Below are 27,154 nucleotides of genomic sequence, written 5' to 3'. Positions count from 1 at the left end.
GCTTTGTGAGTCATCACCAAGTCTAATAATATGTAAACAACATAAAGTGAAAGAGATTACGCACCAAAACTCTCGGAACGTATATACCTTGAGTATGAACATATGGGGGGAGTTATGGGGTTTTATATTTAACCATAACTTCTAATGGAGTACAGGACGATGTATATTCCCTTTTATTATTATTATTATGCGCTGGAATTCCGCCACCAATGTGTGGCATAGGTGATGCTGGCACGGTTAGCTCCCGTGTCAGTGGTCCTCAATTTATTGAGGCAGGTTTAGGTGGAAACCCGTTCGATGCGTAATCAACGCTAAATGAATTATTTAGTGTCCAGTCAAGGAGTCTTGTTGTTTGTTGTGGTGCTTGTAAACAGGTGCAAAGAGGTAAGTCTGTGTGATGATAGGAGAATGCATGTTAGTGTGTTTAATTACGCTTATGTGCTCAGCTTTGCTGATTGTGTGTTTTGTTTGTGTCTGGCTACGTCTTTATCTTGGCCCTACGATGATCCATTTTAATGGAGAGTAGTGGGGACAAGTGGAGATGATCTTTTCAAGCGTTGAAGCATATTCATGACGGGGCATGAGTGAAGAGCGAATCATGCTAGTTTCTATTAGTTGAGATGTGGTTTATTTCTTTCAAATATTATATTATGTTATGCTTATGAGACTAACGCAAAGGTTTTCATAATTTAATTGGTTTTGATAAGGGCCTTCAATGGTTCCAAGTTGTAGGTTGATTTTATTTGACTTCGTTTGACTTTGGTTTTAATCTTTATTTTCGTTTGGTTGACTTTTAGGTTGACTCGTTTTTGAATGGTTTTGAGTTGAGTCTTCCGCTGTGTGTCTTTAATAATTGCCTTAGCCGTTTTCACGGTGGCGGTAATGTCTTAGATATTCCTAAATCGTATTTTAAAAAGAGTAAAGTGTATTTTAGAGGAAAGGAATTTCTAGGGTGTTACAAAGGTTGAAAGACATATTGTGGGTTGATGCTCGGAGTAGGGAGGCCTTTAATTATTTTGGGGATGTGGTATGCTTTGATTCGACGTACCTAACAAATCGGTATGCACTTCCATTTTCGAATTTTGTTGGTGTGAATCACCACGGTAAGACTATCCTTCTTAGTTGTGCCTTGGTTTCTCATGAAACTACTGAGACCTTTGAATGGTTATTCAAGACTTGGATGTCATGCATGAGAGGCAAGGCCCCGGCAGCTCATGACATATCAGTGTGCGGCGATGAGGAAGGCGATTACAGAAGTCTTTCCCATGCCTCATACACGCCATCGTTGGTGTATGTAGCATATTATGAAGAAGTTTGGGTTGAAACTTGGCAATTTGGCTAACTATAAAGATGTGAAAGAGGATTTGCAAAATGTGATCTACAACAGCATTATCCCGGACGAGTTTGTTGAGTCCTGGTGGGAAGTGATCAAAAAGTACGAGCTCGAACAGTATGATTGCTATAAATGGCTGGAAGGTGAGTCCTATAACTAATGTGTACTGATGTTATTTTTATTCTGTTTCCTGTTTCTGTGTTCTGTCCTGCATGTTTTAGTGTATATGTTATGTATATGTTCTGCCTCATGTTGAGTTAATACTGATGGTAGGTCATGATACCATCAGGGCTATGGTTGGTACCCAAGCTAACACTGATGGTACTTCATGATACCTTCAGGGCTATGGTCGGTACCTAAGCTAATACCATAGGGGTTTGGATGGTACCTAAGTTAATACCATCATGAGACATTGTTGTGAATGGTATTGTTTATATTTTAGTCAGTGTGGTAGATGATTTGGAAGTGTACTGAGTAAAATTCGACCTGTGTGTTATTGTGTGTGTAGGCCTGTTTGAGGAAAGAGAGATGTGGATTCCATGCTATGTTAAGGATGTGTTTTGGGCGGGAATGCAGACAACTCAAAGGGTTGAGAGCATCAATAGTTTTTTTGATAGGTATATTCACAGGCACACTCGCCTTTCTGAATTTGCTCCAAACTGTTGTAAGGCCATGGAAAGCCGTGCAACTGATGAGCAGGAGGCAGATGCAAACTCAGCCCGTTATGTAAGACATTTGCTATCGAAATTCAGATTGGAACGCAAATTTCAAAAACTGTATACGGATGCAAAGTTTGTTGAGGTACAAAATCAGTGCAACTGAGTGGCATATGTGACCCCTGTTGGGCCAAAGAAGATGGTGTCACCTACCGAAGAAGAGCATGTATTTTTCAGATCGTGTTTGGATCTATTGCAAGAAAAGGAGGAGAGAAGTGCCCTTGCAAAATAAGGGGCAAAATAGGATGAAGGAGTACACTGTTTTGTATAACACAGAGAAGAAAGAGGCGTATTGTGATTGTCGACACTTTGAATGTCATGGGATTGTGTGCAGACACATAATTAAGGTATTAGACATGAATGGTGTGACTGAGGTCTCTCCTATGTATATCCTAGATAGGTGGAGAAAGGATATTACTAGGAAACATACCCACTACAAGAAAATTTATCTATAGAGGCAAAACTTTGAGGCAAATAATTTTTTATAGCCTCTAAAAGATATATTTAGCATCAATAAAATTATGACTGCCTCTAAATGTTCTTTTTAGCATTAGTGGATTATAGGTTGCCCCTAAATGTTCTTTTTATCATCAATGAAATTATTGTTGCCTCTAAAAGATAGTTTTAGCATTAGTGAATATAATCTTGCTTCTAAAAGTTCATTTTTATGATTAGTGAAAATTTGTTTGCCTCTAAAAGTTAGTTTTAGCAATAATGTATTTAATGTTGCCTCTAAAAGTTTTTTGTAGCATTAGAGAAAATATGGTTGTCTCTAAAAGTTTTTAAGTGGCCTTTTAAAAAATCGGAAATTGTATGTATACTAATGCTAAAAAAGGAAATTGATTAAGTGGTTATTCTTCAATCTTGTACAGTTGGAGCCTTTAATTTTCACACAATTATTTTTCTCACCAAGGTTTAATTTTATGGGTTGAACACCATAAGTTTGCCAAGATTGTAGATAAATAACAAAAGCGAGCTCTTTCTCTATGGATGAAGGGTTAAGTGGTTATTAATTTAGTTAGTAAATATTTTTCAATGATTTTGTGCCACTATTTTTTATTATTAAATTAGTTTAGTAGATAGAATAAGTTTTTCACTTTTGATAACCATCCGTATCAACTTGAATTTTTGTAATTATGAATAAATGCTTGAATATATCTTTTAATTATTTTTTTCTTTGTCTTTGTCGTAGTCCTATTATAACTTGAAGTTAGTATTAATTTTGAAAGGAACAAAGAGTACCAAGCTAGTAGCAATTAATACTCATGAGTTTTTGTTTTTTGCTTCAAAATGAAAAATTATATATATAAGATACTATAGTATGGAGTAATGTGCTTTACTCGTATAAATTGGCCAATTGAAGACTTTGGTAGGAGTAATTAATATAGACAAATCACAAGTGCAAACAATGTGCAATAGTAATGGATTGATCCAATATATATGTGATGTGAGCACTGCAATAGTACTTAAAAGCGAAAACAGCGCCATGTAACCTCTCGTGCAAGTATCCACAATATGAAAAACACTCATAATTGATTATATTTTTTTGGTATAAAATAAATATTAGAAATCAAAGTTTCTTACAAAAAAAAATGTATGTGCTAAAATCCAATCACAATGATATATAAAAATTAACATCACATGTAAAGTAGGAACCTATAGAATAGACGATAATGGTTTTATAATTATATTAAAAAAAGATAAAAATAAATGTCAAAATAATAATAATAATAATAATAATAATAATAATAATAATAATAATAATAATAATAATAATAATAATAATAATAATAATAATAATAAAGGGTCATGGATATATAGTATCCATATAATTATTTTCGTCATGATCATTGACCTCCGGAACATCATAGGAGTTTCTTGGTGTGGTCCTAACTATAACTTTCCAATTTGGCTTCAAAACATCATTAACATAAAATACTTGGCGAGCTTGTGCAGCTAATATGTAAGGATCATTAGCTAACAACTTTGATGTATTAATGCTTATGAAGTCAAAACAATCCGTATAGATCCCTCGACCATGACTATGCACATCCCACCAATCACACTTAAACAAAGTGACACGATTTCCTCCAATATATTGAACTTCTATGACTTCTTGTAAGAGGCCGTAATAATCAAGGATTGATGCTCCACTTTCTCCATTCACAACAATCCCACTATTTTGTGTTTCTCTTCCCCTTTAATTGTCCTTTGTACGAAACATAAATCCATTAACCATGTAGCCATTTAAGGAAATCACTGCACGATCTGGACCTTGTGCTAATGCTCTTAAGTTAGTAGTAACACTTGGATGGTTTTCCTTTGACAAAATTGTCACCTATAAAATAGATAAAAAAAATTAACTTAGAAGATTATCATAAAATGATGTTAAAAAAAATATTTAACCATAAGTCTTAGGATTTAGCTTGTCAATTATGTTTCCATGAAGTTGCACTCGAACCAATTATCATTTTTTTTTATTAATAATCATGGCAATCTTTTCACCATAATATGCACTAATTTAATGAATGTACTCATGTTCTAATTTGCACCAAACAAAAAAAAGTGAAAAAAATATCAACAAAAAAATAGAGACATATATACTCCGTATAATAGTAACCATAAAAAAGAAGAAATCGAGTTACAATAGTTACAGTTATAAAAATAACAAACTACAAAATTACATCTTCATTCAACAATCCCACCAAATATCATCACAAATCACAAATCTCGATTGCCTTAGACTATACAACAACAAAGTACCCAATAAATTGGTTCTTCAATCACAAAGCACTACCTCCTACCTTTTAATTACTGGAAAAAAAAACATAAGTAATAAGCAAAAAAGACCCATGATATTCCAAGACCCATGATGATGAACAATAATTAAAAAAAATGGGAAGAAGAGGATACAGAGAAGATGGTGTACACTGTATAGTATTGAAGAAGAGGAAAGATGGTATTTTAACGTTAAAAAAAAATAAAATGTAAACAAATGGGCCCACTTTATGCAAATCAACATGTTTACCAGGTAGCCAAGTTACTTGAACTATTTTGAGAAAATACTCATAATATATATATATATATATGGGGAGGTTCAACCTCTCTTACAATAAGAACTCATTTAATAGTGAGAACTTGTAATCCTATCCGTCAGATTAAAATGAGCGGCTCAGATAAAGGATTTTATTTAATGACAATAATGACCCCATATAAAAGCTTAAAAAAAATCAGCCTCTTCCCCTTCTTCTTTCACTTGAACCTCCCCCTATATATATATTGACAACAGCCCCATATACAATATACAATACTTGAGAGTAGTAAAATGTAAACTGTAGTATGGATTATTTTGAGAAAGAAGCTAGTAGTTTGGATTATTGATATTAATTTTTTTGTATATTAAACATTGTGGTCGCTACACAATTTTATGAAATAAGAAGAAATATATTTCAACATAGGAAAAAATATAAGAATAAGTAAATACTTACTTGATCTCTAAACCATGTTATGAAATCTCTTTTATGAGAAGAAATCATCTACTTGTTACTCGTAACATTGCGAGTGTACTCACTGCGATAGTTAATTAGCAAAGTTATATATATTTTCTATATAAGAATCTTTGTACTTGCGAAAATATATATATATATGGAACTTACTCAATAAATGATTGTACTTCGTCACAATTATTCAGCACATAAAAGTGAACTTCTTCCCATTCCTTTGTAGTAAGTAAACGAGCACATTCCTTCCCAAATGCTCTACCTCTTGTCTCAAATATAGGTAGGATATCAGTTGGAAAATTTTCACGATCATCATAAATTCTATCTGGTTTGTTAAATCTTGTCTCTATATCCTCCATATATCTTGAACAAAATGTCAAGCATTCCTCTAAAAGATAACCTTCTGCAATTGATCCTTCTGGGTGACCTTTATTGCGTACATACCCTTTTAATTTCCAAGATACCTATAAATAAATTAAAAATTACATATTTATTTATTATTATTACTATAATAACAAAATAAAAATAAAATGAAATTTATCTACCTTTCAATGGGGTACATCCAACGATAATGAACTGGTCCTGCAATCAAAGCTTCACTTGCAAGGTGAATGGGTAAGTGTAGCATGATCACAAAAAAGGAAGGAGGAAAAATTCTTTCTAGCTCACATAGGGTAACACCAATTTGTTTTTCAAGTTGTTCTAACTCATCAATCTTCAAAGCCTTAGAACATAACTCTTTGAAAAAGGTGCTCAACTGAATAAGGGGAGCAGACAATGATTTAGGCCAACCACGTATAGCAAGAGGCAATAGATGCTCCATAATAACATGATAATCATGGCTTTTTAATCCAGAGAGTTTACGTTCTTTAAGGAGAGAATTTTTTGAAATATTTGAAGCATACCCATCTGGAAACTTCACACTAGTCAAAAAATTACACAAATCTCTCTTTTGCTCCAAAGATAATGTATGAGGAGCCGGAGGTAGCTCTTTTGATTTATCAGGATGTGTTATAGGGTGCAATGACTTTCTAATTTTCATTTCCACTAGATCAAGACGTGCATTCAAATTATCCTTAGTTTTTCCTTCAATATCCAATAGTGTGCCAAGTAAAGTTTCACACACATTTTTTTCTATATGCATTACATCCAAATTATGACGTATTAAAAGACTACTCCAATATGGCAATTAAAAAAAAATGCTCTTTTTTCGCCATAATTTATTTTGTTTTGTCTTTTTCTTATCACGCTTTCTCTTTTTCTTATTACATTCAGCTTGTCCAGCATCAATTTGCTGTAATACTTCCTCACCGGATAATGGTCTAGGTGCAGGTCTCAGCTCTTGTTTCCCATCAAAGGTTCTTCCATCATATCTCCATTTATGATCTAAAGGTAAGAATCTACGGTGACACATATAACAATGTTTATTTCCATTTGGTAACCACTCAGAACAAGTATCGCTATTACAAGACGGACAACCAACAGCTCCTCCAGTTTTCCAACCTGATAAATCACCATAGGCAGGATAATCACTTATAGTCCATAACAAAGATGCATGCATTTTAAAGTTCTCTTTCTTTGAAGCATCATATGTTTCAGCACCAACTTCCCAAAGTAATTTTAGCTCCTCTATTAAAGGTTGCAAATAAACATCAATCTTATCTTTTGGCCCCTTAGGACCTGGTATAAGCATTGAAAGAATGAAAGAATGTTGCTTCATACAAAGCCATGGAGGTAAATTATATGGTATAAGAACTACCGGCCATGTACTATGAGCTATATGACCATTTCTAAAGGGACTAAACCCGTCACTTGCTAACCCAAGGCGAACATTTCGAGGTTCAGAGGCAAATGAAGGATATTTTTCATCAAAAAATTTCCACGCTTTAGAGTCTGCTGGATGCCTCATTATACCATCAGGATCATCAACACGCTCATCACTATGCCATCTCATACTTGCTGCAGTTTTGGATGACATATACATTCTTTGAAGCCTGGGAATCAAAGGAAAATAACGCATTGTCTTTCTAGGAGTCCTTCTAGGCTTACATTGTGATGTTGAAGATTCATTATTACGTTCATCAATTTTCCATCTAGAAGCATGACACTTTACACATTCATTTGTATTAGCATGATCCTTCCAGAATAGCATACAATTATTAGGACAAGCATCAATTTTGATAGACTCAAGGGAAAGGCTCTTTATTATCTTTTGAGCATCATAAAAAGAATTTGGCAAAGTGTTACCTTTAGGCAATGCTTCTTTAAATAGATCAAGAATCATAGACAAGCTTTTATCACTTATTCCACCTAAGCATTTTATGTGGAATAACTTAAGCAAGAAAGACAGTTTTGAGAATTGCTTACAGCCAGGATACAACTCTAACTCAAGATCAATTGTGTTTATTGGTTGAATTTTTTGCAAATATGTGTAAATTAATGAATTTTGTTAGGAAAATAAGAGATATATAAGAATACACAACATATAACAATGTCTTGTGTGAGAAAAATATGAGGTATAAAAGAATAGATAACATAGCATATATATCTTTAAAGTAACTTTCTCATACTACCCTCTTTTTAATTTTCTCTATTATCAAAACACTTATAATTATTCAAAGAAATATTTGTCATAAAAATATAAATAAAGGACTGGTAGAAAGGTGTGAATTTGAGTGATAATTACATAAAACAAAAAGGCTATGGGAGGATAGAGAAAGAAATAAAAGGGTGAGTGTTGAATAGCTAGTCAGGGTGATGCGTGATTTGGGTGGAAAGCGTATATTCAATGCTAGTTCCTGTAAACATTGATTAAGGGTTGAAATTTTGTTTCGTTTGGTTAAATAGCTGAGTGTAAACTACTTTTATTATGTATGGGTCAAATACATATATAGACAAATTTATGACATTATAGGTTTCTTAATGTGTCAAATTGACAAATTAATCGAGTAATTAAAAAATTATTTTCTTTAAATCAGAATTCTATTTTTTTTTTCTCTAGCTCCAAAATGTCAAAATCAGGAGGAAAGACTCTTTCAAAAGAAAATGAGTATGAACTGCAAAGACTGAAGATAATTGAAGCTAACAAGATGAGGATGAAAACATTGGACATAAAGCGCATTGCTGCTTCTTTAACAAGCTTAGTAGATAGCTCAAAAGTTAAGAAAAGTAAAAAAAAGTGTAATGCATCTCTTGAGAAAGATGGTGATTATTTACCCGATGAGAATGAGGAAGTTGAGTATGAGAAAGAAACTCACAATATATCTTCAAACAAGAAGGTATTGCCTTTTATTATTTTTTTTTTCATTAGTTTGTTATTCAACTTTTAATACTTCCAGAGATGTTGGCATGTTATTATTAACCATTATGTATTCCAAATTTACTAGTAGTGTAACTATTAAAAAAGTTTCTTCGTAAAATTTTTCTTGAATACTATCTAATAATTGTACATTATTTTTTATTTGGGTACCTACTCTTTGTTATAAAATTTTTCAGGTTATAATTAATCAGATCAAAGAAAGGGGTCGAAGGATCAATCTCATTCCACCAATGTCAGTTGCTAGGTATTTAAGATCAAACAAAGAAAAACAGGCAAGACATGGATATAAAAATGCTGATAAAACCAAAACATCCATGAAAGTACAAGGTTAGTTTCTTTTTATACATTTCTATTTATAATTTCATATACGATCAAGATATGCATTAATATTTTATAAATTTTCAAATTTTAATAATAACTAGGATTTGAACAGAGAAATGATGGTGAAAGTAGTGGTCATTCTCAAGGTACATTAATATAATTATTTTTATTATACAATCATCTGTTTTAGAATATTTATGCGATTTCTTATCTTTGGCATATTCTACTAATCTGGCCCCAAAATGCACTTGATATAGGGCAAGATGAAGTGCAACACTCTGCGAACAATATTGATAATGATTTGCACAGTCAAGAAGGTGATAACAATTTAGATCAAACAAGAGACATTTGTTTAGAAGATCAAGAAAATTTCAACAATGCACACATGATTAGAAGTTATGATGATGAAATACCTATAAATGAAGGAGAAGACAACAATGGTATTTCTCATTATTTATTCAATGATTTCTATTTACATTGCTAGAGTTAACCATTGCATAATGTTTTTATATTATAGGAACTAAAAAGAAGAAAAAAACTTATAAGACCAACACTCCTAGAGGTCCTACAAGAAATCTTCAAATGGCAAAAATGAGACCCGGTGAGAAAAAAAAAGTGGATTTTAACATAAGAGGTCAGCCAATTGGTGTAAATAGAGCTTGTTTGGCAAGTTACTGTGGTTCCCTTGTACGAGATCCTCTTAATGCTCCACTTTATGAGGTGAAAGTATTTTTAGAAATCCCAAAAGAAAATAAGGAGAAGATGTGGCAACTTGTTCTGGTATTTTTTTCTTAAAAAAAAAATTTATATCTTGTTACAAATAGATTATGTTTTCTTACAATTTTATTTATTTTTTTTTATTTTTTTTTTGGTTTTAATAATTACATTTGTATGTATTGTCAAGGAAAAATTTGATATAGGACTTGAGGATGATCAGGATGAAGAAGAACGTGAAAAGAAGTTAAAGGAAAGGACAAAATATATCATGGAATCTTTCAACAAGAAGTACAGGAATTTTCGCGCAAGATTGAAGAGTACATATTATGATACAGTGGATATAGATGAAGATCGACTTAAAGAAGAAAATATGCCTCCAAATGTCGATGAAAATGACTGGAAATGGCTTGTTGATTATTTTGGGTCACCAGAATTTAAGGTATAGTATAATGTTATCATATATTTATTTATTTCTCTATTAGTGTTGGACATCAATTATATATTACATTTCAAATTTTAAAGGCCATAAGTAAAAGAAATGTTGACAATCGGTCTTACCAAGATGCTGGACACACTGCTGGGACAAAGAGTTTTGCTCAAAAAGCCGAAGACATGGTAATCTCTTTCTTTTATTTTTTTTATTTAAAAAAAAATTAATTTGATGATGTGACTTTTTATTATGTCAGTTCAAGCGTGACAAAGTAATGCCAAGCATGTTGGATTTATATGAGGAAACTCATTCAAAAAGTGATAAAGAACCTATCACTGAAGTGGCAAAAGAAACCATGGTAAGAAATTACGTAATACATATAGTATAGAATAATAGTGAAAAATTATACTATATCTATAATATGTTAGAAAAGCTATTGAACAAATCCTATAAATAACTTAATTCCTTATATTTTCGTTTTTTATTTCTTTATATTATTGAAGATATAGTAACTATGAAAATAAAATTGTGGAGGTGGTATATGTGTTGTGATTAAAATGATGGTGGAGCTGTTTTATGTTTATTGTGTGACAAAGCAGGTTGAAACGACTATATTAAAGTTGGTTTTCAGTCATATTATAAGGGAAATACTGTTAAAATTTCTGTAGAAGTAGAGATACAGTTTATTTGTCATTAGTTAAAAAGACTTGTGACCTTTTTTCTCTCTCTAGAATCAATCTTGTATATAATTAATTGACTTTATTTGTAAATATAAGTGTTTATTATTAGTTTTCCCTTTTTGTATGATCTTACATTTAAATTTTTTCATATAGTCAAAAATTAAAGAGCTCCTTGTGCAACGTGAGGCGGGAGAAATAGATATGACCGATGAAGAAATCTATGCAAAAGTTAAACCCATTGGTAAGCGTGGTCGTTATCGTGGCAAGGGAGTTAGTCCTTCTATTACATCATTATATGGGACATTTAGTGAAGGAGAAAAGTTACGCAAAGAAGCTGATGAAGCAAAGAATGAGGCAATAGAGGCTAGAAAAGAGGCAAAAGAAGCTAATGTGAAAAATAAAGCCCTAACTAAAAAGATGAGAGGCCTTCAAAAGGAAATGGAGGTCATGAAAGATTTCATGGGGAATATTTTGAGCCATCTAGGTTATGATTTGTCTGAAATGAATATGGATGAGGTATACTTCATTATTTAATATTATTATATGGTTATTGAATTAAATTTAAGAAATATATTTTATTGGTCATTGCATACTAATTATGAAATTATAGGTTAATGATAACATCGATGACAATGTGGATGATGATGAGAATGACGATGAGAATGATGATGAAGAGGATGATGAAATGCAAGTAGATGAAGAGTAACAGTACTTATTTTTTTTATTCATTGTAAGTTTTTATTAATAATAATTTATAGTTTTTTTTTTTGATAATTTTTATTAATAATAATTTATAGTTTTTTTATTTTATTTTATGGATTAGTGATTTATAATTATTTTAATTTAATTTTTCGTCATTATGACAAATATTAATTTCATACTTTTTAATGACAGGAAATTATATAATGAAGATGGCTAGAGATCGAATTAGAAGAAATTGAAGAAAATAATGCTGTTTTCAAGCTTATAGTTTTAGATGAAAACTCCCTCTTATTCACATAAATACATTATCCAATTTTTTTTATTATTAATTTTTATTTATTTATTCATATGCCTGTTTTGAAATTAAGTAGTTTAGTAAATCCATAAATTTTTTTGGGATCAATTATGTAATGACAACTAAATTATTAATAATATCATTGTTGTTTGATTAAATGAAATCAACTTGCTTTATAATGTTATACTGACATAGTTAATTCTTTAAAATGATTTTGTCTATTAATGTAAACAAATTATATCATAAAACGTAATATTGTTGTAATATATATTTCTGTACATTTAGAATCAATACATCAGAGGCATATATCATGCATTCTGCCTCTAAGAACCTTTCATGTCAAACTTCTGATTTGCATCTAAATATCATTAGCATTAATATACAAGATTGCATCTAATTATATTTTGAGACAAAATTACATAATTGCCTGTAAATGTATATGATATATAAAAGCAAACAGGTATAATGCCTCTAATTATATTTTGAGGCAAAATAATATGGCTGCCCCTAAATATATATGGTATTTAGAAGCAAATTTACATAATGCCTCTAAATATATTTAGGGTCAAGATTATATGGTTGCCTCTAATTATATTTAGGGACAAGGTTATACGGTTGCCTCTAAATATATGGGTTTTTAGAAACAATGCATTGTATTGCCTCTAAAAGAGGCATTAGGGGCAACCATCAATTAGCGACGGAATTTTTAGAGGCACTTGAATAGTTATCTCTGAAAGGTATTAGAGGCAATATCATTATTATTAGAGGCATTTTTTACTTGCTTCTATAAGTAATTTTTTTTGTAGTGACCCTTACCAAAGTTGCTCACCATGATGCGTCCAAAACGGAAGATGTGATGAGATATGATAAGTTGATGTTAGCTCTTGAACCTGTTGTTATGCGAGCTTCATCATCTGAAGAAGCTGTTGAAGTGTTGATGGACAGTGGCGGACCTAGAAATTTGACAATAGGGGAACAATTTCGATAATTCAACTAACATCAACTTGTTTTTAAAATACGAGTATAAAATGTAAATAATTCGGGTACATACTTGTTTAATACTAAAAAGTTACAATCCCAAAATCTATTGAATAATACAATTTGGTTACATACTACTAAAATATTCTCCGAGTCTTCATTTTTTGAAATCAATCAATGATATCTTCATCGGGGACTTGCAAAAACACTTCTTTCTCAAAGTAACCAAAAAATCATTCATAAGTTGATCACCCATACTATTTCTCAATTTACTTTTGATGTATGTCATTGCCAAAAAGACTCTTTCAATACTTGCCGTAGCAACGGGAAGAATCAACATTAACTTGATAAGCAAATGAATAAGAGGATAAGTTTCATGCAACTTGGTTTTGACAAGCATCTTTGAATTGAAAAAGAATTAAATCTTGAAAATTTTCATCATCTAACATGATTTGCTTGAACACTTCAAGTTGATCATCAAGACTCAACAACTCATTATGTGAAAAGTCTTCGGGGTACAAAGAAGCAAGTTTAAGCACCTTGTAAAAAAAATGGACAAGTTTTAATATATAATAACAATAAGACAAGTATCTTTTATATATGAGGTTAGCTTTTGTACCTTTTCTTTGTCAAATGATGAAAAATTATCCTTAGGACTTAAGCTAGCCATGCAAGTAAGTAGCTTCATGTGCTTCTCATTAAACCGATTATCAAGTTCTTGAAAATGCAAATCAATCACTTCCAAGAAAATTCCAAAACGAAAATGATGTTCATTTGTAGTTTTCTCAACAAAACGCCTTGATCTTCCATGTGGAATATAATTAGCCTCCATATTGGGAACATCAATTTTGTGTTTATTGCAAAATGAAGTTACTTTTTTCAAGAGAATATCCCAACCTTGTTCCCTCATTTTTTGTAACACTTTCGTTGTAGAAGAAACAAGTCTCATGGCATTAACAATATCTTGTTCTTTTCTTTGCAAAGCAATACACAAATCATTAGTGTATCCAAAAATAGTCAACATCAAGTGAGCCATGAAAATAAAATCAAATGATTCTAATGAACCCAACACAATTTGAGCTTTGAATTTATCCTCCGATGAACCATGTTTTCCAATGTGCACAAGTACCTCAACAATTGAAGGAATACAAGGAGATAATGTTTAGAACACATTTGTAATGTGATCCCCAACGTGTATCTCCGGGTCTTTTCAAACCAACTTCTTGATTCAATCCCGAACCACTATATTAATTTCCCCCACTTCTAATGCTTGAGCAACCTTTTGAGCATGACTTTTTCGAATCATTTCTCTTCTTTTACAAGAAGCCCCAATTACATTCAACAAGTTTGTAGTAATTTCAAACACCCAACCACAATTATCATTTTTTTTAGCAACGGCAACAAGAGTCAATTGAAGTTGATGTGCAAAACAATGAATGTAATAAGCTCTAGGAGTGTCATTCAATCAAAGTCTTAAGCCCATTTATCTCACCTTTCATGTTACTAGCACCATCAAACCCTTGCCCTCTAATCATTGATGGACTCAAGTTGTGTTCCATAAGCAAAGAGATTATTGCATTTTTTAAAAATAAAGCGGTAATATCACCAACATGAACAATGCCCAAAAATCTTTCCATCACCGCTCCACTTTTTCTATCAACAAAACGCAAAACAAGAGCTAATTGTTCTTTTTGGGACACATCACTTGACTCATCCGCCAATATTGCAAAGTATTCATCACCAACCTCTTCTACTATACGCCTAGTTGTTTCTTTTGCACAACAAGTTATAATGTCCTTTTGAATCTTAGGAGAAGTCAATACACAATTTTTAGGAGCATTTTCTAGAGTATGATTTTTAACTTCCTCCACTTTTCCCCTTAGCCATTTCAAAAGTTCAAGGAAATTACCCCGATTGTATGACTCCTCACTTTCAAGATGCCCACGAAATGCCAAACCTTGCCCCAAAAGAAATCTCAAACATGCTAATGATGCTTTCAAACGAGTATGATATTTTTGAATTTGTGCCTCACTTGCATTGTCAAATATTTTGACAATTGATTTTTTTCCCCTCTCTTAGATTCACATACTTCTCATAAGCAACATTATGAGCACTATTCACTCCACCAACATGCTTATCAAACCTCTCCGGTTTATTCCATGCCCTAAATCCTCCATTAACAAATGCATCACCGCCACAATTATTTTCAACTTCATGCTTGAACAAGTAACATACAAAACAAAATGCAACATCTTTTGAAATACTAAATTCAAGCCAATCTCTTTTATTAAACCACTTCACACTAAAATAACGTTTTCCGGAGCATTGTCTTTGAGGGAAATTATGAGTTTTTGGTTGACAAGGTTTTTTAAGAATGTAGGCTCTCCTCACCGGATTTCTTTGATTAGGGGGATAGTCCATTATGTCCATTCTTAGTCCCGGATCATGAGGAAGAAGTTCAACATCATAAGCCAATTCCTCTTCTTCCTCCTCTTCCTCTACCTCAAATGAATCTCCCATTTTTATATCCACATCAAATTCTTCATCCAAATCATTCACATCAATTTGTTTATCCACATCATTCACATCAATTGGTTCATCCACATCATTCACATCAATTGGTTCATCCACATCATTCACATCAATTGGTTCATCCACATTATTTACATCAATTGGTTCATCCACATCAATTGGTTCAATACTAATGATTTCATTTTGCATACTATGATTAGGAGCTGTCTCACTTTGTGTGGGTGAAGAACAAGAATTATATCTTGTGATTTCAATTTTTTAAACAACATTTGACGAAGATCCGCTTGTTTTCCCATTGTCCTAGACTTGCTTGAAGAACTTGAAATATCCTAATTCATTTAAAAATTAAGCTTCAATATTCAATAATTATTTTTTTAACAATAAGCATCTAAAATCTAGAAAACCAAATCACAAACTAATTCAATACACAAAATTACAAACTAATTTACATCTTAATTAAATTCACAAACTACTTCTCTTCTTCATACTTGCAAAGTTTCAATTTTACATTCACCATATTCACCAAATAATTCACAAAATCACAAATTCAATTCACAACTAACTAACTAAGAACAAATAAACTAAATCACAAATTAATTCAAAAACATGATTACATAAACATAATTACTCAATACTCATTAGCTTAATTTTTTTTTTATAATCAAAGATTAAAATTAAGAAATAAAGATAAAAAAAAAACTGACCTGTGGTGGCGGAGCAGCAGGGTTGGCTGTAGTGGCGGCTTCCGGCGGGCCTCGGTGGACGGTGGTGGCGTGGTGCGGTGCAGCTGTGCAGCGGTGGACTCGGTGGTGGGCAAGATCTAGTTTCTCTCTTAGGTTTTTTAATTTTCAAAGTTTTCTCTTTCCTCCTTTTTTTTTCCTCCCCTTTTTTCCTCCCTTTTTTCTTTCCTTCTTTCTTACCCACGTGATGACTGATGATGCCTTTCTGTTCTCTTTCTTTCTTTTTTTTTTTTGAAAGTGGGGGGACATTAGTCCCCACTTGTCCTCACGTGGGTCCGCCCCTGTTGATGGATATGATTCAGTCTATGAGCATAAAGGTTGATGAACTTCAGGTGAAGGCACAGGGCTCAGGTCAAGGCTCTGGTGGTGATGATAGGCCTGGTGATATTGAAATGGTGCAACAGGCCATTCCTCCAACTCCAAAAACTCCTAGCTCAGTCAACAAAGGGAGTAGTGTACAACTAGAAGATTCACCGAATTCCAATGTGAAAGATCCTGAACCTCGGATTAAAAAAAAGGGCAGACCTAGAACTTCTCGGTTTGTATCACCCACAGAGAAAGGGGCTTCGAATAAGCAGGCGAAGACAGGTGGCGGTAAGAAGAAACAGATGATAGGTCAAGAGACTGGTGTGGATAATCGGTCTGAATAGACATTTAGCTTGCAGAACGAGGTAAGTGTTGTGTGTTTGTTTTAAGTTTGTAATGATTATGTAAAGTACGGTTTCTTATTGTGGCGATCATGTGTAGGTTCCTTTTCCTACTATGTTTGGTGCTCCATATCTTCAACAACAAGTGTTCCAGCAGCAGGTAATAGTTTTTGCCACTTACTTGGTGCTCCATATTTTCCTATTTCTGCCAGCAAGTAGTCCTCTTTACAGTGTTGTTTTTGCTGCCACCAGGGCCAATATGGAGTTGGAAGCTAAGTAATGGTAGTGGGCCGTCAGCGTTTGGGGGTGGAAGGATTTTAGCAGGTGGAATTCACATGAACGAGCACACTGATGCAGTTAGGTGCTTCACCAACAATGCGTACCATGGCCAACAACATTTCCCTCCCCCTCAAGCCTATGTATACAACAACAATGGGTTTCCCACCAACATGTCCATACATCATTTGCAACAGGATTCAAATCATTCAATAATTAATTGATTTGTATAATAAACTCTGTAGAGGTACTATAGGAAATTGATTGGGTACATTAGTTGTTCGAATTTTACCTGATTGGTTAATTGTGTTATGACATATACCATTTCTAATTGGGATGGTATCATAAAGTAACACCATTACACTCAGATTGGTATCGTAAAGGTACCATTTGTGTTTCTTTCAAATCCCACTAAGTGTTAAAATGGCATTAATGAAACTGTACTTTATGTCCTTTATGTATAATGTCACGGACTGATTGCAATCCAAAAAAGTTGTACTGTATGGATAATGTAATCCAATAGATTCTTTTCACATATCCACTTTACATTCATCTTATAAATATTATTGACCTCCATTCCACAAAGGTATGCAAAAATGAAACAAAAATGTCGAACCAAATGTCAAAGAATAGACTTGATGCTTGACATTGGAATTACTGCTGGTGAAGTGACCGAAATTTTTGGTGAATCCGGGGTGGGGAAAACCCAGATATGTCTGCAAATGCTGTTGACGTGTCTTTTGTATCCAAGGGATAGCGGTCTATATGGATCATCCATATATATACAAGCATGTCCAGTTTTCCTGGCTCAACGACTACACAATCTTAGTGTGCATTTGTGTCCTCCTTAGTCAATTGATGAAAATCCACTTAGCTTGGTGCATGTAAAAAAAATTGATAACGCTGAACAAATATTTCTAGTTATAAACCAAGTTGAGTTGATGGTGCTAAACTCCCATGAAGGATGCAAGCATACTAGGGTTGTTCTTGATTCGATTGCGTATTTGTTCAAGCATGAGCATGACAACACATATGAAGGTTTTATGGAGCGTAAACGCACGTTACAGGCAGTAGCAAGGAAAATGAAAGAAATAGCAAGTAATTATAATCTCGCGTTTATCGTGGTGAACGAGGTTATTGATGTATTCGACAACTCGGGGTGCGGAGCGGCCATCGTAAGCACATACAGTTCTGGTTGACAGATAAAGGTCTCACTTGGCACTTCGTGGGAAAGTATGATTCCAAACAAGATATTTATCTCCAACCAATACGACAGCAACAACAAAGCTTGGTACCGAGAATGGATGGTGTTAAAGAGCACAAATATCTCATTGCAAGGCCGTCGATGTCCTTTTAGTATTACAAGTGCGGGCTTGGCCTCTTGAATGATAGTGTACACCAAAAGCTGTTTGTTTGGTATCCATATACAATAATAATGTAGTTTTTAAAGGGACTTATTGTGATTAAGATGGTATTAGGGTGGTATTAGATGGTATTAGGCTGGTGTTGGACAGCAATGTCTATTATATTAATGTTATATTAATGTGAACTATATTAATGTTTCATTTATTTAATTATTTGTTTATTTTTGTCCTATTATAACACCCCATTCAGTGACTGCAGAAGCTTATAAGAATCATTAAAACATAAAAACACTCAATAAATTGATCAATTAACGTACATTAAACACTGGTTGGAGTACCAACTGATCATCATACAGACGTAATAAAAACCATATCATTCATCTATCATACAAACATGATATACATAAGACATATCTTCTAGAGTTAAGACATACTATCTAGTTAAGACATACCATCTAGTTAAGTAATGGTATAATATAATGTCATACCATCACAAAGCGGAGAAATGCATGTAGGTTACAAGATCTGAATTATTCACTCCCATCTGAGTCGGTGGTGCAGAAGCTTGTGTCTGAGCTCAAATCTGTGTCACAGAAATCACGCTCAACCAATTTAGCCACAGCATAATCCATATGAACTTGTACTCTTCGGGGTGTAGAGTTATTAAGTACGGGTTTGTAAGTAGGATTTCCATGTTGCTCATAACATCCACACCGTTAGCCTCCATCATCATGTTCTTGAATTTGAGGAATTTGTTATCTTCGACCTGCCACTGAAAATCAAGTCTAAGATTGTTTTCAGAGAAATTCACCCATTCATACGTGATGCTTATCTTGTCGGCTACATGAACTCCTATACCACTTTCTCCGGAGAACTTCCGGCCCAAAATAATCATACCCCATTGGCCAGACTGGGCGACATTTCCCTCAAGATTTCCAACAACATCCTCCCACCATGCCTCTAATGGCTTAAACATGCCGAAGAATTGTTTAAGCCATTTGTACCGATGCTTGTATATCATGCATTTAATTAGGGTTTCCTTCAACTTTACCATGTCAAAGATGAAATCCATCTTGTACACGTCCAAGAGGTAAAACATTAAGCAGTATGCCTCCCTTTTGAACTGGTTTGGTGGGCCAAGTTCAAGTAGTGTCAAGTAAGGGTACGTCGGTTATGAGTCTATTTTATATATATTTTTATTCCCCGTCCCACGGTCATATTTGTGCATATTTGAGCTATGCGGAGCTATTTTTATTACTAATATACGTTTTCTAGTGTTTTTGTAGAGTTGGTATTATTTTGTAGGAATTTACAGATTTATGACAATTCCCGAGCTTATTGAGCCACTACAAAGATATTAGAGTCGGAGCGTATTTTATGACTATATATTTTAAGCCCAAGACCGAGTTAAAGGTATTTGATTCGGTGATTAAGGGCTCGGTTTGATCGGAGTATTAATTTTGTTACAAGTCCAATAGTTGGATATCAAGAAGAAGGAGATTGGGCCAAAGAATTAATCAACTCAACCATACAAGAGAACAGACGGACGAGTTCCAAAGCGGGAACTTGTTTGATTGGGCTGCTGCTATGTGCCGTGTTGCTGACTTGGGCCCTACTCCAGCTGACTGACCAAATCACGCGACTTTCGTAATTGGGGATTTATTCTTTGTCGGTTAATGGGATTTTGGGTTACTTTCCTATATATAGGATTAGTAGTATTACGTATTAAGGAGATTAGTTTTTAGACTTTGTCAGCTTTATTATTTTGGTTTAGTATTAGCTTTTAGTTTTGTTTTTCCCGCAGCTTTTATGATTAGTTTTAAGTTTGGCTTTTTAATTTTAAGTCTTCTTTACGTAGATTTCAAGACGTGTTCTTTTGTTTTATATTATATATTAATCATAGTTTTTAGTTCTTAATTCTTTCCATCACGTTTTTGTTTTCTTTAATTAAGTTTACAGCTTTCATTACTTTTATATTTATCATATGTTGGTTTGTTTCCATTGTTTCTTCTTATTTCTCTAGACTTTCGTTATTTCTCCATATTATATTAGTTTTGTTAATTAATATTTTGAGTATGTTTAATTTAATTGTTTTGATTAGTTTAATTTTAATTATGCACGAGTAGTTTAATTCTAGGGTTTTTGGGATCCATGAACAATATTAAGGGGTAATTTATTATTGTTAATTGTCAATGCTAGATTAATTTCCTATTGATTGATTTAATGCTCTGCAAATAGATTAGCGCTGGTCTTTTATGTATGAGTTTAGCAATATTGATTCGAGATTCGAGAGATGAGAATTGATGTTTAGGTCTAGTTTCAATAGGCAGATTAATTTATAAATGGTTAGGTCGAGATTCGAGAGATGAAATTTAATACCGGTAGATTAATTTTGTGATTGTAATACGTAGCGAAAGCCCTTTATAATCTGGTTAATTGATGCATTGATGATTGATTATTATTTTTACCCTGGAGTATTATTTATTGGTAAACCTATGCCCTAGGTCTTTGATTCATTGATTTCTCTTATTTTATTCTCCCTACTTATATTCTTCGTAGTATAACCTTTAAATCACAACAATATTGGTTACCTTGATAATTAAGATTATAATAATTAATTAGGAATAGAAAGACTTGTTTCCCTGTGGATTCGACCCTACTTCCCTATCTGCATTAGTTTGAGGACTTAGGTAATACTTTTGATTAGGCGATACGACTTTACCCTATCAGTCGGATGCCAACGTATCCCATAAATGGCTTCCGACCCCTTACCACTCTTAACGGCTTGCTGAAATGGGATGATTAAACTCTTTGATCTCATTTCAAGAGCTAGGGAGCCAATGGTGTCCTTTACATCCCTTTCACCGGGTTCACCCAATTCTTCACAAATGTTAAAGTCGTCCATCTTTGCCTTTCCCTTTTCAGCGTATGTGTAGTGTCGAGACATGGACCTTGTTTGCATTCTTTGTGAAGATTTCCCTTCTTTGTTGATTTTCTTACTTTCCATGTCTGTAGTGTTTTAAGTGTTTTAGTTGGGATGTAGTGTAGAGTGAGGTAGTAAATGAAGGGGTGTTGCAAGTACACATTTATATAAATAAGTTAGTAAGTAAAGGTGTCTGGGAAGTACAAATATAGGTCTAGTTCATTAGTTAATATCTTGTTACTGACACGCGGTTTGGTAAGGTAAGGTTATGATACTAACAAAGGCTCAGATGGTAGGATAATGGAATTCAACCAGTCCATTTTTCATCAGGATGGTATCGATGTGTACAATATTAATTAATCTTAAAATACAATTAATAGATAATGGGGTATGATTGTTAGACATTTAATAATTTTCACACGCAAAGGAAGCAAAATAATTTATGAAATTCTCACACGAAAGGAGACTTGATACATACACAATTTAAAACGAAACATGAGTCACATAGACATGTAATGAATTTCCAAATACTTATTAGTACCACTAACGCTTAAACATAACACCAGAACAGTTTAGTAGAAATGATCTACTACTTCTAATGTAGTCATACTTAAAAAGAACTACAAGGAAATACTAAAAAGTTAGCCAAAAACCAAAAGAACTTATACAAAAGTAGTGATACTATTGCATCGCATGGTAGTACGTTTTCATTGTAGTCTATACCATCCTACTAGTTGATGGTGTGGACTACCTAAATTAGGGTTTAAACTAGGGCTGGCAAAAACTGACCCGACCAGAAAACCCGACCCGAACCCGACATGAAAAAAGCGGGTTAGGCTTGAGATTTTCAACCCGAAAACTTAAATGGGTCGACACGAACCCGAACACGAAATTAAATGGGTTAGGTTGAGGTTGAAAATCTCAACCCGAAAATGACCCACTTAACCCGAAAAAAAAAATCAGGTCAATGTCAGGTCGGGTCAACCTGAGCCCGACCTGATAACCCGAAATAATTGAAGTTACAAAAACAAATAAATTGTAAAAACCATCTAAATTTCTAAAAGCCCAGCCCAATTCACTAATGAGGCTTTCTTATATATTATCAAAACCCTAAAAATCTTATTCATTCCCCTCATTTCATTCCTTCAGCCATTTTAGAACTTCTCTCTCTTCAATTTTCTCTCTCCTCAAAAACTCTAAAATCCATTCACCATTTTTGAATCCGAGTACTCCACCATTGTTGAATTCGAGGTTTTCTACTATCTTCTCACTCTCATACGGTATTTAACTATTTTTTCATGCTTCTTCTTGATAATATATGAATTTATGCGAATAGATCTTGTTATTTTACAAGTATACAAATTATACTTGTTAATTTATGAATTTATACGGGTTGATCTTGCTAGTTTATGTATTTTTGTTGTTTAATTATTTATAATTTATGCGACTTCGTATTGCTAGTTTATGTATTTTTGTTGTTTATTTTTAATAATTTATTATGTGTTCTGAAGTGTTAATTTTCATCGTGTTATGTTCGAAATTGCTCAAGAATTTCCTTTATTTTTTGTGACTGAAATGCATATTATAACATGAGGTTTAATTGTTCATTATTCTAATTTATGAAAACGCATGATATGAAATTTAATTGCTCTTTGTACTGTTGGCATAAAGTAATGTCCAACCATGTCCAATTGGAAATGCTTTGTCAATTATGAAGCTTGAGTGGAGGACAAGAATGATACGCCCTGTCGCCCCATACGTCACCCGATCTTGATCCAATTGAAAGCCCTATTGCATCCTCTAATCTTATTTAAGAACTAGAATATATGAACTTGTGTTTTGAATTGTAATTTGTTAAGTACACTCTTGGTTTGTAATTGATAATTAGGCACCTTACTTAGACTATGCGTTTTATTTTGGACTATTTGTTAGGATTGAAGCACTAAATGTTTGAACCTTTGCTCTTGTTTGTTTGAAAAAAATGACAGTTTGAAAAATTTAGGTGGTTTGAAACTTTGAAAAATTAGGATGTTCATTTGTTCAGGTCATTTTCAGGTCATTTTAAAATCATTTTCAGGTTAACATAACCTTATTAAAACCCAAACAAAAATTCAGGTCAAATAAGGTCATTTTCAGGTTGACTCGACCTGAAAAATCAAGTTCAGGTTGAGGTTTTCAACCCGAAATGTTAAATGGATCAGGTTCAGGTCAGGGTGTAGCTGACTGATGGGAAGGAGAATGGTAGGTCGTTGGGCTACCACCCCACCCTATCAAACAATATTTGTAACTTAACTAACCCCTATTTAGCGTAGTGGCAAGTCAAGGTCGAACCCAAGGGAATGGATATCAAGTGCACGATGCCTAAATCAAGCTATTTCGAAGTCTAGAAGGGGTTTGAGGTAGAACTAAGGCTAAACTAGGTAATGCAAACTTGTATAAAATCAATCTAAGACACTAGGGCAATGGATCCACAAGCAATCATAATGGAAACGGTAATTTGGGAGGTCAAACCGACTAAGTCAAGCGATATGAAGGAAAATCATCATGTATCCAAAAGAGCATACTAAGGTGGTTCACCTAGAGGTCTAACTAGCGTCAACTACGCTAAACACTACCTAGGGAACGTCACAAAGCACCTCAATCGTGAAATTGCAAGTTCACTAATCAATGGTCCGTATCATAACAAGCTTACAATGCAATCTAGTGTATTAATCAAAGATGGCCAAACCTTAATTAATCACACACATGCACATGAAAGATCAACCAAATTTAATCATATCATCAACTCCATCAATTATCCCCAAATTACACTATTCCATCATTCATACATGCTTCACCATCTCCCTAGCTAGGAAACTACTCACTAGCCATAGGAATGGAGATCAAAACTACAACATTCATCAATTTCATCATCAACATACTTGAATTCAAAGGTTAAACCAACAATCAATCAAAATCAATCAAAATTCAATCAATAACCAAATCAATCATCAACAATATGAGAAACTAAAGAAATCAACTAAAATCAAACTTGTATTGAGATTAAGAAGAAGATCCTTACAAAACTTTGATCAAAAGATCAAATACAATGATGAATTCTTGAACAAACACCAAAGATCATGAGTTTCTCTCTCTAGTTCTTGAGTTTCTCTCTCTAAAATTCTCCCAAAAACTAACTATCAAATTCTATTTCAAAACTAAAAACTTACTTTCTAAAAATAGGTAGAAATAACTATATATACAAGGAGGAGGTTTGTAATGACGCCCAAAAATAGACCCTCGTAAGTGTGGGTGCTCGGAGGAGGGAGAATGGCGCGCACGGGACACACCCAGGCAGGTGCGCCCGCACGCACCTGGTGTGCGGCCGCACACGACCAATGTGCGGCCGCACACTCCCTTAGTGCGCCGGCACATTGCTGGGTTTCCCCCCTTCTTCTCTTCGTCCTAGCTCAAGTGGTGCACGCAACCAGGATGATGATGATGGAGGACAAAGTGGGCAGAAACTTCCTTGAATTTCTTGAAGAATAAAAGCCATGAGTAAGGCATAAACAAAGCCTTGAAGCTTGCCCCTTGGATCCACCTTTGACTTGGAACTTCTTGCACCTTCTTTAGGCATAAAAGCAATGAAAACTCGTAGAGAGGAGGCTCGGGAATTCTTGGACAATCAATTACCACCTACAAGCAAAAGATAAAAAGCAAGTAAAAGAGAAAAATAACAAGTAAACTAGAAAAAGACATGAAAAAGAGAAACTAACTACAAAAAGCATAAAATGAAGAAAACAAGAATAAAACTAAGGAAAACTAAAGAAAAGAGAGATAAAATGAAATAAAAATCATCCAAAAAGGAACCAAATGAGTGCCAAAAATGTCACTCATCACTGACCCGAAATCAGCTGAACCGAACACAAACCCGACCCGACCTGATCCGATTGCCAGCCCTAGGTTAAACATAACACCACTGAATTACGTCTTCATATCTCTTCACTTCCATCCATGTCACTGTCTGTGGTGGTGTAGTCCGAATCTGAACTTAAATCCATATCCCAAAGCAGCCAATCCGCAATCTTCTTCACCGCCACATCCATTTGGTTCTTGTAATCTTGAGGATGTAGATCGGTGATGTATGGATTAGATAGTAGAATATCCATGTTTTCAATGAAATATATCCCGTTGGCCTCCATCATCATGTTTTTGAACGTGAGGAAGTTTTCTTCGTCGGCTTCAAGCTCGTATCTCAAATTCTCGTGGGAGAAGTTCGCCCATTCATAAGTGATGCTTATCTTATCAGCAACATGAACTCCCACTTCATTTTTATTTCGGGGATTTTTGTGATAACCCGAAAGGGGGGTATGGATTCCCGCGGGAGACAGATTCGGGATGCAACACTCGTACGGACGAACACCTGCAAAACAATGGAACTCCGGTTTACCGGAGTTCCGCCTCTGACGATCAAGTTAGTGACCGGAAAACGGAATTTTAGAGAGAGAAAGTAGAGAGAAGTGAGAGCATATTTTGGGCATTATGCCTTTTGGAATTGAGTGTGTCTCCTTTTCCATCATGAAATGATGGGGTATTTATAGGGAAGTGGGAGATCATGCTCCTAGGGTTTCATAACCTAGGAAGATTGGCTGCCCTATACGTGGTTGACACGTGTATTAGGGTTTCCTTCATGCTAGGCATGTTTCCTTAGTGGGCTTTGAGCCCCTCTTTTTCTGATATCTCTCTTAAGGCCACGTGTCATGCTCTTATTAGCCTTTTATTAGCTGATCCGGATGCTACGTGTCGGCTTACTATTGGGCCATTTGTTAGCCTCTCATTTGTCTATAAAAGGGGGTAAAAATACCCCGAAACAATTTTCTCCCGAGAATTTGCGACCTAAAACAATCATACCCCACTTACCGGACACCGACACATTATTCTCCATATGTTCAACAACGTCTTCCAACCAACCTTCTATTGGCTTAAACAAGCCAAAGAACTTACCTAGCCATTTATATGCACGTTTGTCTTGCATGCATTTTGGTAGGATTTTTTTCAATTTCACCACATCAAAAATAAAAGCAATATTGTACACATCTAGTAAGTAAAACAAGAAACAATATGCATCCTTTTTTAACTCTCTAGGTGGCCCTAGTTGTAGTGGTGTTCAGTAAGGGTTTTCGGGATGAAATCTTAAACCATATATAGCACCCTATCCTTTACCACTATAAACGGCAAGTTGAAATGGTCGAATTAGACTCTTTGACCGGTTCTCGAGAACAATTGAGCCGATGGTATTCTTCACATCCCTTTCTCCCGGTTCTTCAAGTTCCTTGCATATATCCAAGTATTCCAGTTTCGCCTTTCCCTTCTCAACGTAGGTATAGCGACGGGTCATTGGTCTTGTGGGTCTTGAGTTAGAAGAAGATGATAAACCTTGATTGTTTTTTGGGTTTTTGTTTTGGTTTTCCATGTTGTGGTAATGAAAGCAAAATATGTTGAGTAGAAGCTTTGATTTGTATTTGGATAAATGCCAAAGGAAAATTTCATATAACCCTTGTGGTTTGTGTACGTACAGTTCTTAGGTTAAAGTTCATAGGTAGAGGGCATTAATTTATGTAAACTTTTGTTCAGTAAAACCCAATTAATACAAAGGTACGGATAGCAAGTCATGTCATCGACAAGTTTAGCACTAACAATTC

General features: G+C 34.1%; 5 protein-coding genes across 5 annotated transcripts; 2 read left to right on the top strand and 3 right to left on the bottom strand.

Moving 5' to 3' along the window:
* Positions 1-4,249: 4,249 nt before the first annotated feature.
* Positions 4,250-7,833, bottom strand: LOC145607131 (uncharacterized). The gene is made up of 4 exons (XM_081662886.1): positions 6,798-7,833; positions 6,127-6,683; positions 5,723-6,013; positions 4,250-4,387 (listed from the first exon to the last, which is right to left on the bottom strand). Exons 1-4 carry the CDS (start codon positions 7,831-7,833, stop codon positions 4,250-4,252), a joined length of 2,022 nt encoding a protein of 673 aa, XP_081519012.1.
* A 668-nt stretch (positions 7,834-8,501) lies between these two features.
* On the top strand, positions 8,502-10,362 carry LOC145608970 (uncharacterized). The gene is made up of 5 exons (XM_081664548.1): positions 8,502-8,827; positions 9,045-9,335; positions 9,447-9,629; positions 9,707-9,969; positions 10,094-10,362. Exons 3-5 carry the CDS (start codon positions 9,575-9,577, stop codon positions 10,349-10,351), a joined length of 576 nt encoding a protein of 191 aa, XP_081520674.1. The 5' UTR covers positions 8,502-8,827; positions 9,045-9,335; positions 9,447-9,574; the 3' UTR covers positions 10,352-10,362.
* On the top strand, positions 10,362-12,167 carry LOC145608973 (uncharacterized). The gene is made up of 5 exons (XM_081664549.1): positions 10,362-10,521; positions 10,593-10,694; positions 11,170-11,532; positions 11,627-11,746; positions 11,911-12,167. Exons 1-4 carry the CDS (start codon positions 10,519-10,521, stop codon positions 11,720-11,722), a joined length of 564 nt encoding a protein of 187 aa, XP_081520675.1. The 5' UTR covers positions 10,362-10,518; the 3' UTR covers positions 11,723-11,746; positions 11,911-12,167.
* A 261-nt stretch (positions 12,168-12,428) lies between these two features.
* On the bottom strand, positions 12,429-13,901 carry LOC145607130 (uncharacterized). The gene is made up of 2 exons (XM_081662885.1): positions 13,611-13,901; positions 12,429-12,440 (listed from the first exon to the last, which is right to left on the bottom strand). The coding sequence occupies exons 1-2, from the start codon at positions 13,899-13,901 to the stop codon at positions 12,429-12,431; spliced, it is 303 nt and encodes a 100-aa protein (XP_081519011.1).
* A 547-nt stretch (positions 13,902-14,448) lies between these two features.
* LOC145607127 (uncharacterized) lies at positions 14,449-15,712 on the bottom strand. The gene is made up of 2 exons (XM_081662884.1): positions 15,081-15,712; positions 14,449-14,869 (listed from the first exon to the last, which is right to left on the bottom strand). Exons 1-2 carry the CDS (start codon positions 15,710-15,712, stop codon positions 14,449-14,451), a joined length of 1,053 nt encoding a protein of 350 aa, XP_081519010.1.
* Between the last annotated feature and the right edge of the window lie 11,442 nt (positions 15,713-27,154).

Source organism: Chenopodium album, chromosome 23 (genome assembly GCF_948465745.1).
Source record: "Chenopodium album chromosome 23, dcCheAlbu1.1, whole genome shotgun sequence".
NCBI lineage: Eukaryota > Viridiplantae > Streptophyta > Magnoliopsida > Caryophyllales > Amaranthaceae > Chenopodium > Chenopodium album.
This window is presented reverse-complemented; position numbering and strand designations above follow the sequence as displayed.

Excerpts from the sequence above, each read along its gene's own strand:
- LOC145607131 (XM_081662886.1), bottom strand. The coding sequence starts at position 7,833 with ATGATTCTTGATCTATTTAAAGAAGCATTGCCTAAAGGTAACACTTTG. Across the intron at positions 6,014-6,126 it reads AAGCTTTGATTGCAGGACCA|GTATCTTGGAAATTAAAAGG; the intron begins GTTCATTATCGT and ends ATTTATTTATAG. Across the intron at positions 4,388-5,722 it reads TGCTGAATAATTGTGACGAA|GTGACAATTTTGTCAAAGGA; the intron begins GTACAATCATTT and ends TCTATTTTATAG.
- LOC145608970 (XM_081664548.1), top strand. The coding sequence starts at position 9,575 with ATGATTAGAAGTTATGATGATGAAATACCTATAAATGAAGGAGAAGAC. Across the intron at positions 9,630-9,706 it reads TGAAGGAGAAGACAACAATG|GAACTAAAAAGAAGAAAAAA; the intron begins GTATTTCTCATT and ends TTTATATTATAG. Across the intron at positions 9,970-10,093 it reads AGATGTGGCAACTTGTTCTG|GAAAAATTTGATATAGGACT; the intron begins GTATTTTTTTCT and ends TGTATTGTCAAG.
- LOC145608973 (XM_081664549.1), top strand. Across the intron at positions 10,695-11,169 it reads AAGTGGCAAAAGAAACCATG|TCAAAAATTAAAGAGCTCCT; the intron begins GTAAGAAATTAC and ends TTTTTCATATAG. Across the intron at positions 11,533-11,626 it reads CTGAAATGAATATGGATGAG|GTTAATGATAACATCGATGA; the intron begins GTATACTTCATT and ends ATGAAATTATAG.
- LOC145607130 (XM_081662885.1), bottom strand. The coding sequence starts at position 13,901 with ATGAGGGAACAAGGTTGGGATATTCTCTTGAAAAAAGTAACTTCATTT.
- LOC145607127 (XM_081662884.1), bottom strand. The coding sequence starts at position 15,712 with ATGCAAAATGAAATCATTAGTATTGAACCAATTGATGTGGATGAACCA. Across the intron at positions 14,870-15,080 it reads CATAATGTTGCTTATGAGAA|GGGAAAAGTGGAGGAAGTTA; the intron begins GTATGTGAATCT and ends GAAATGGCTAAG.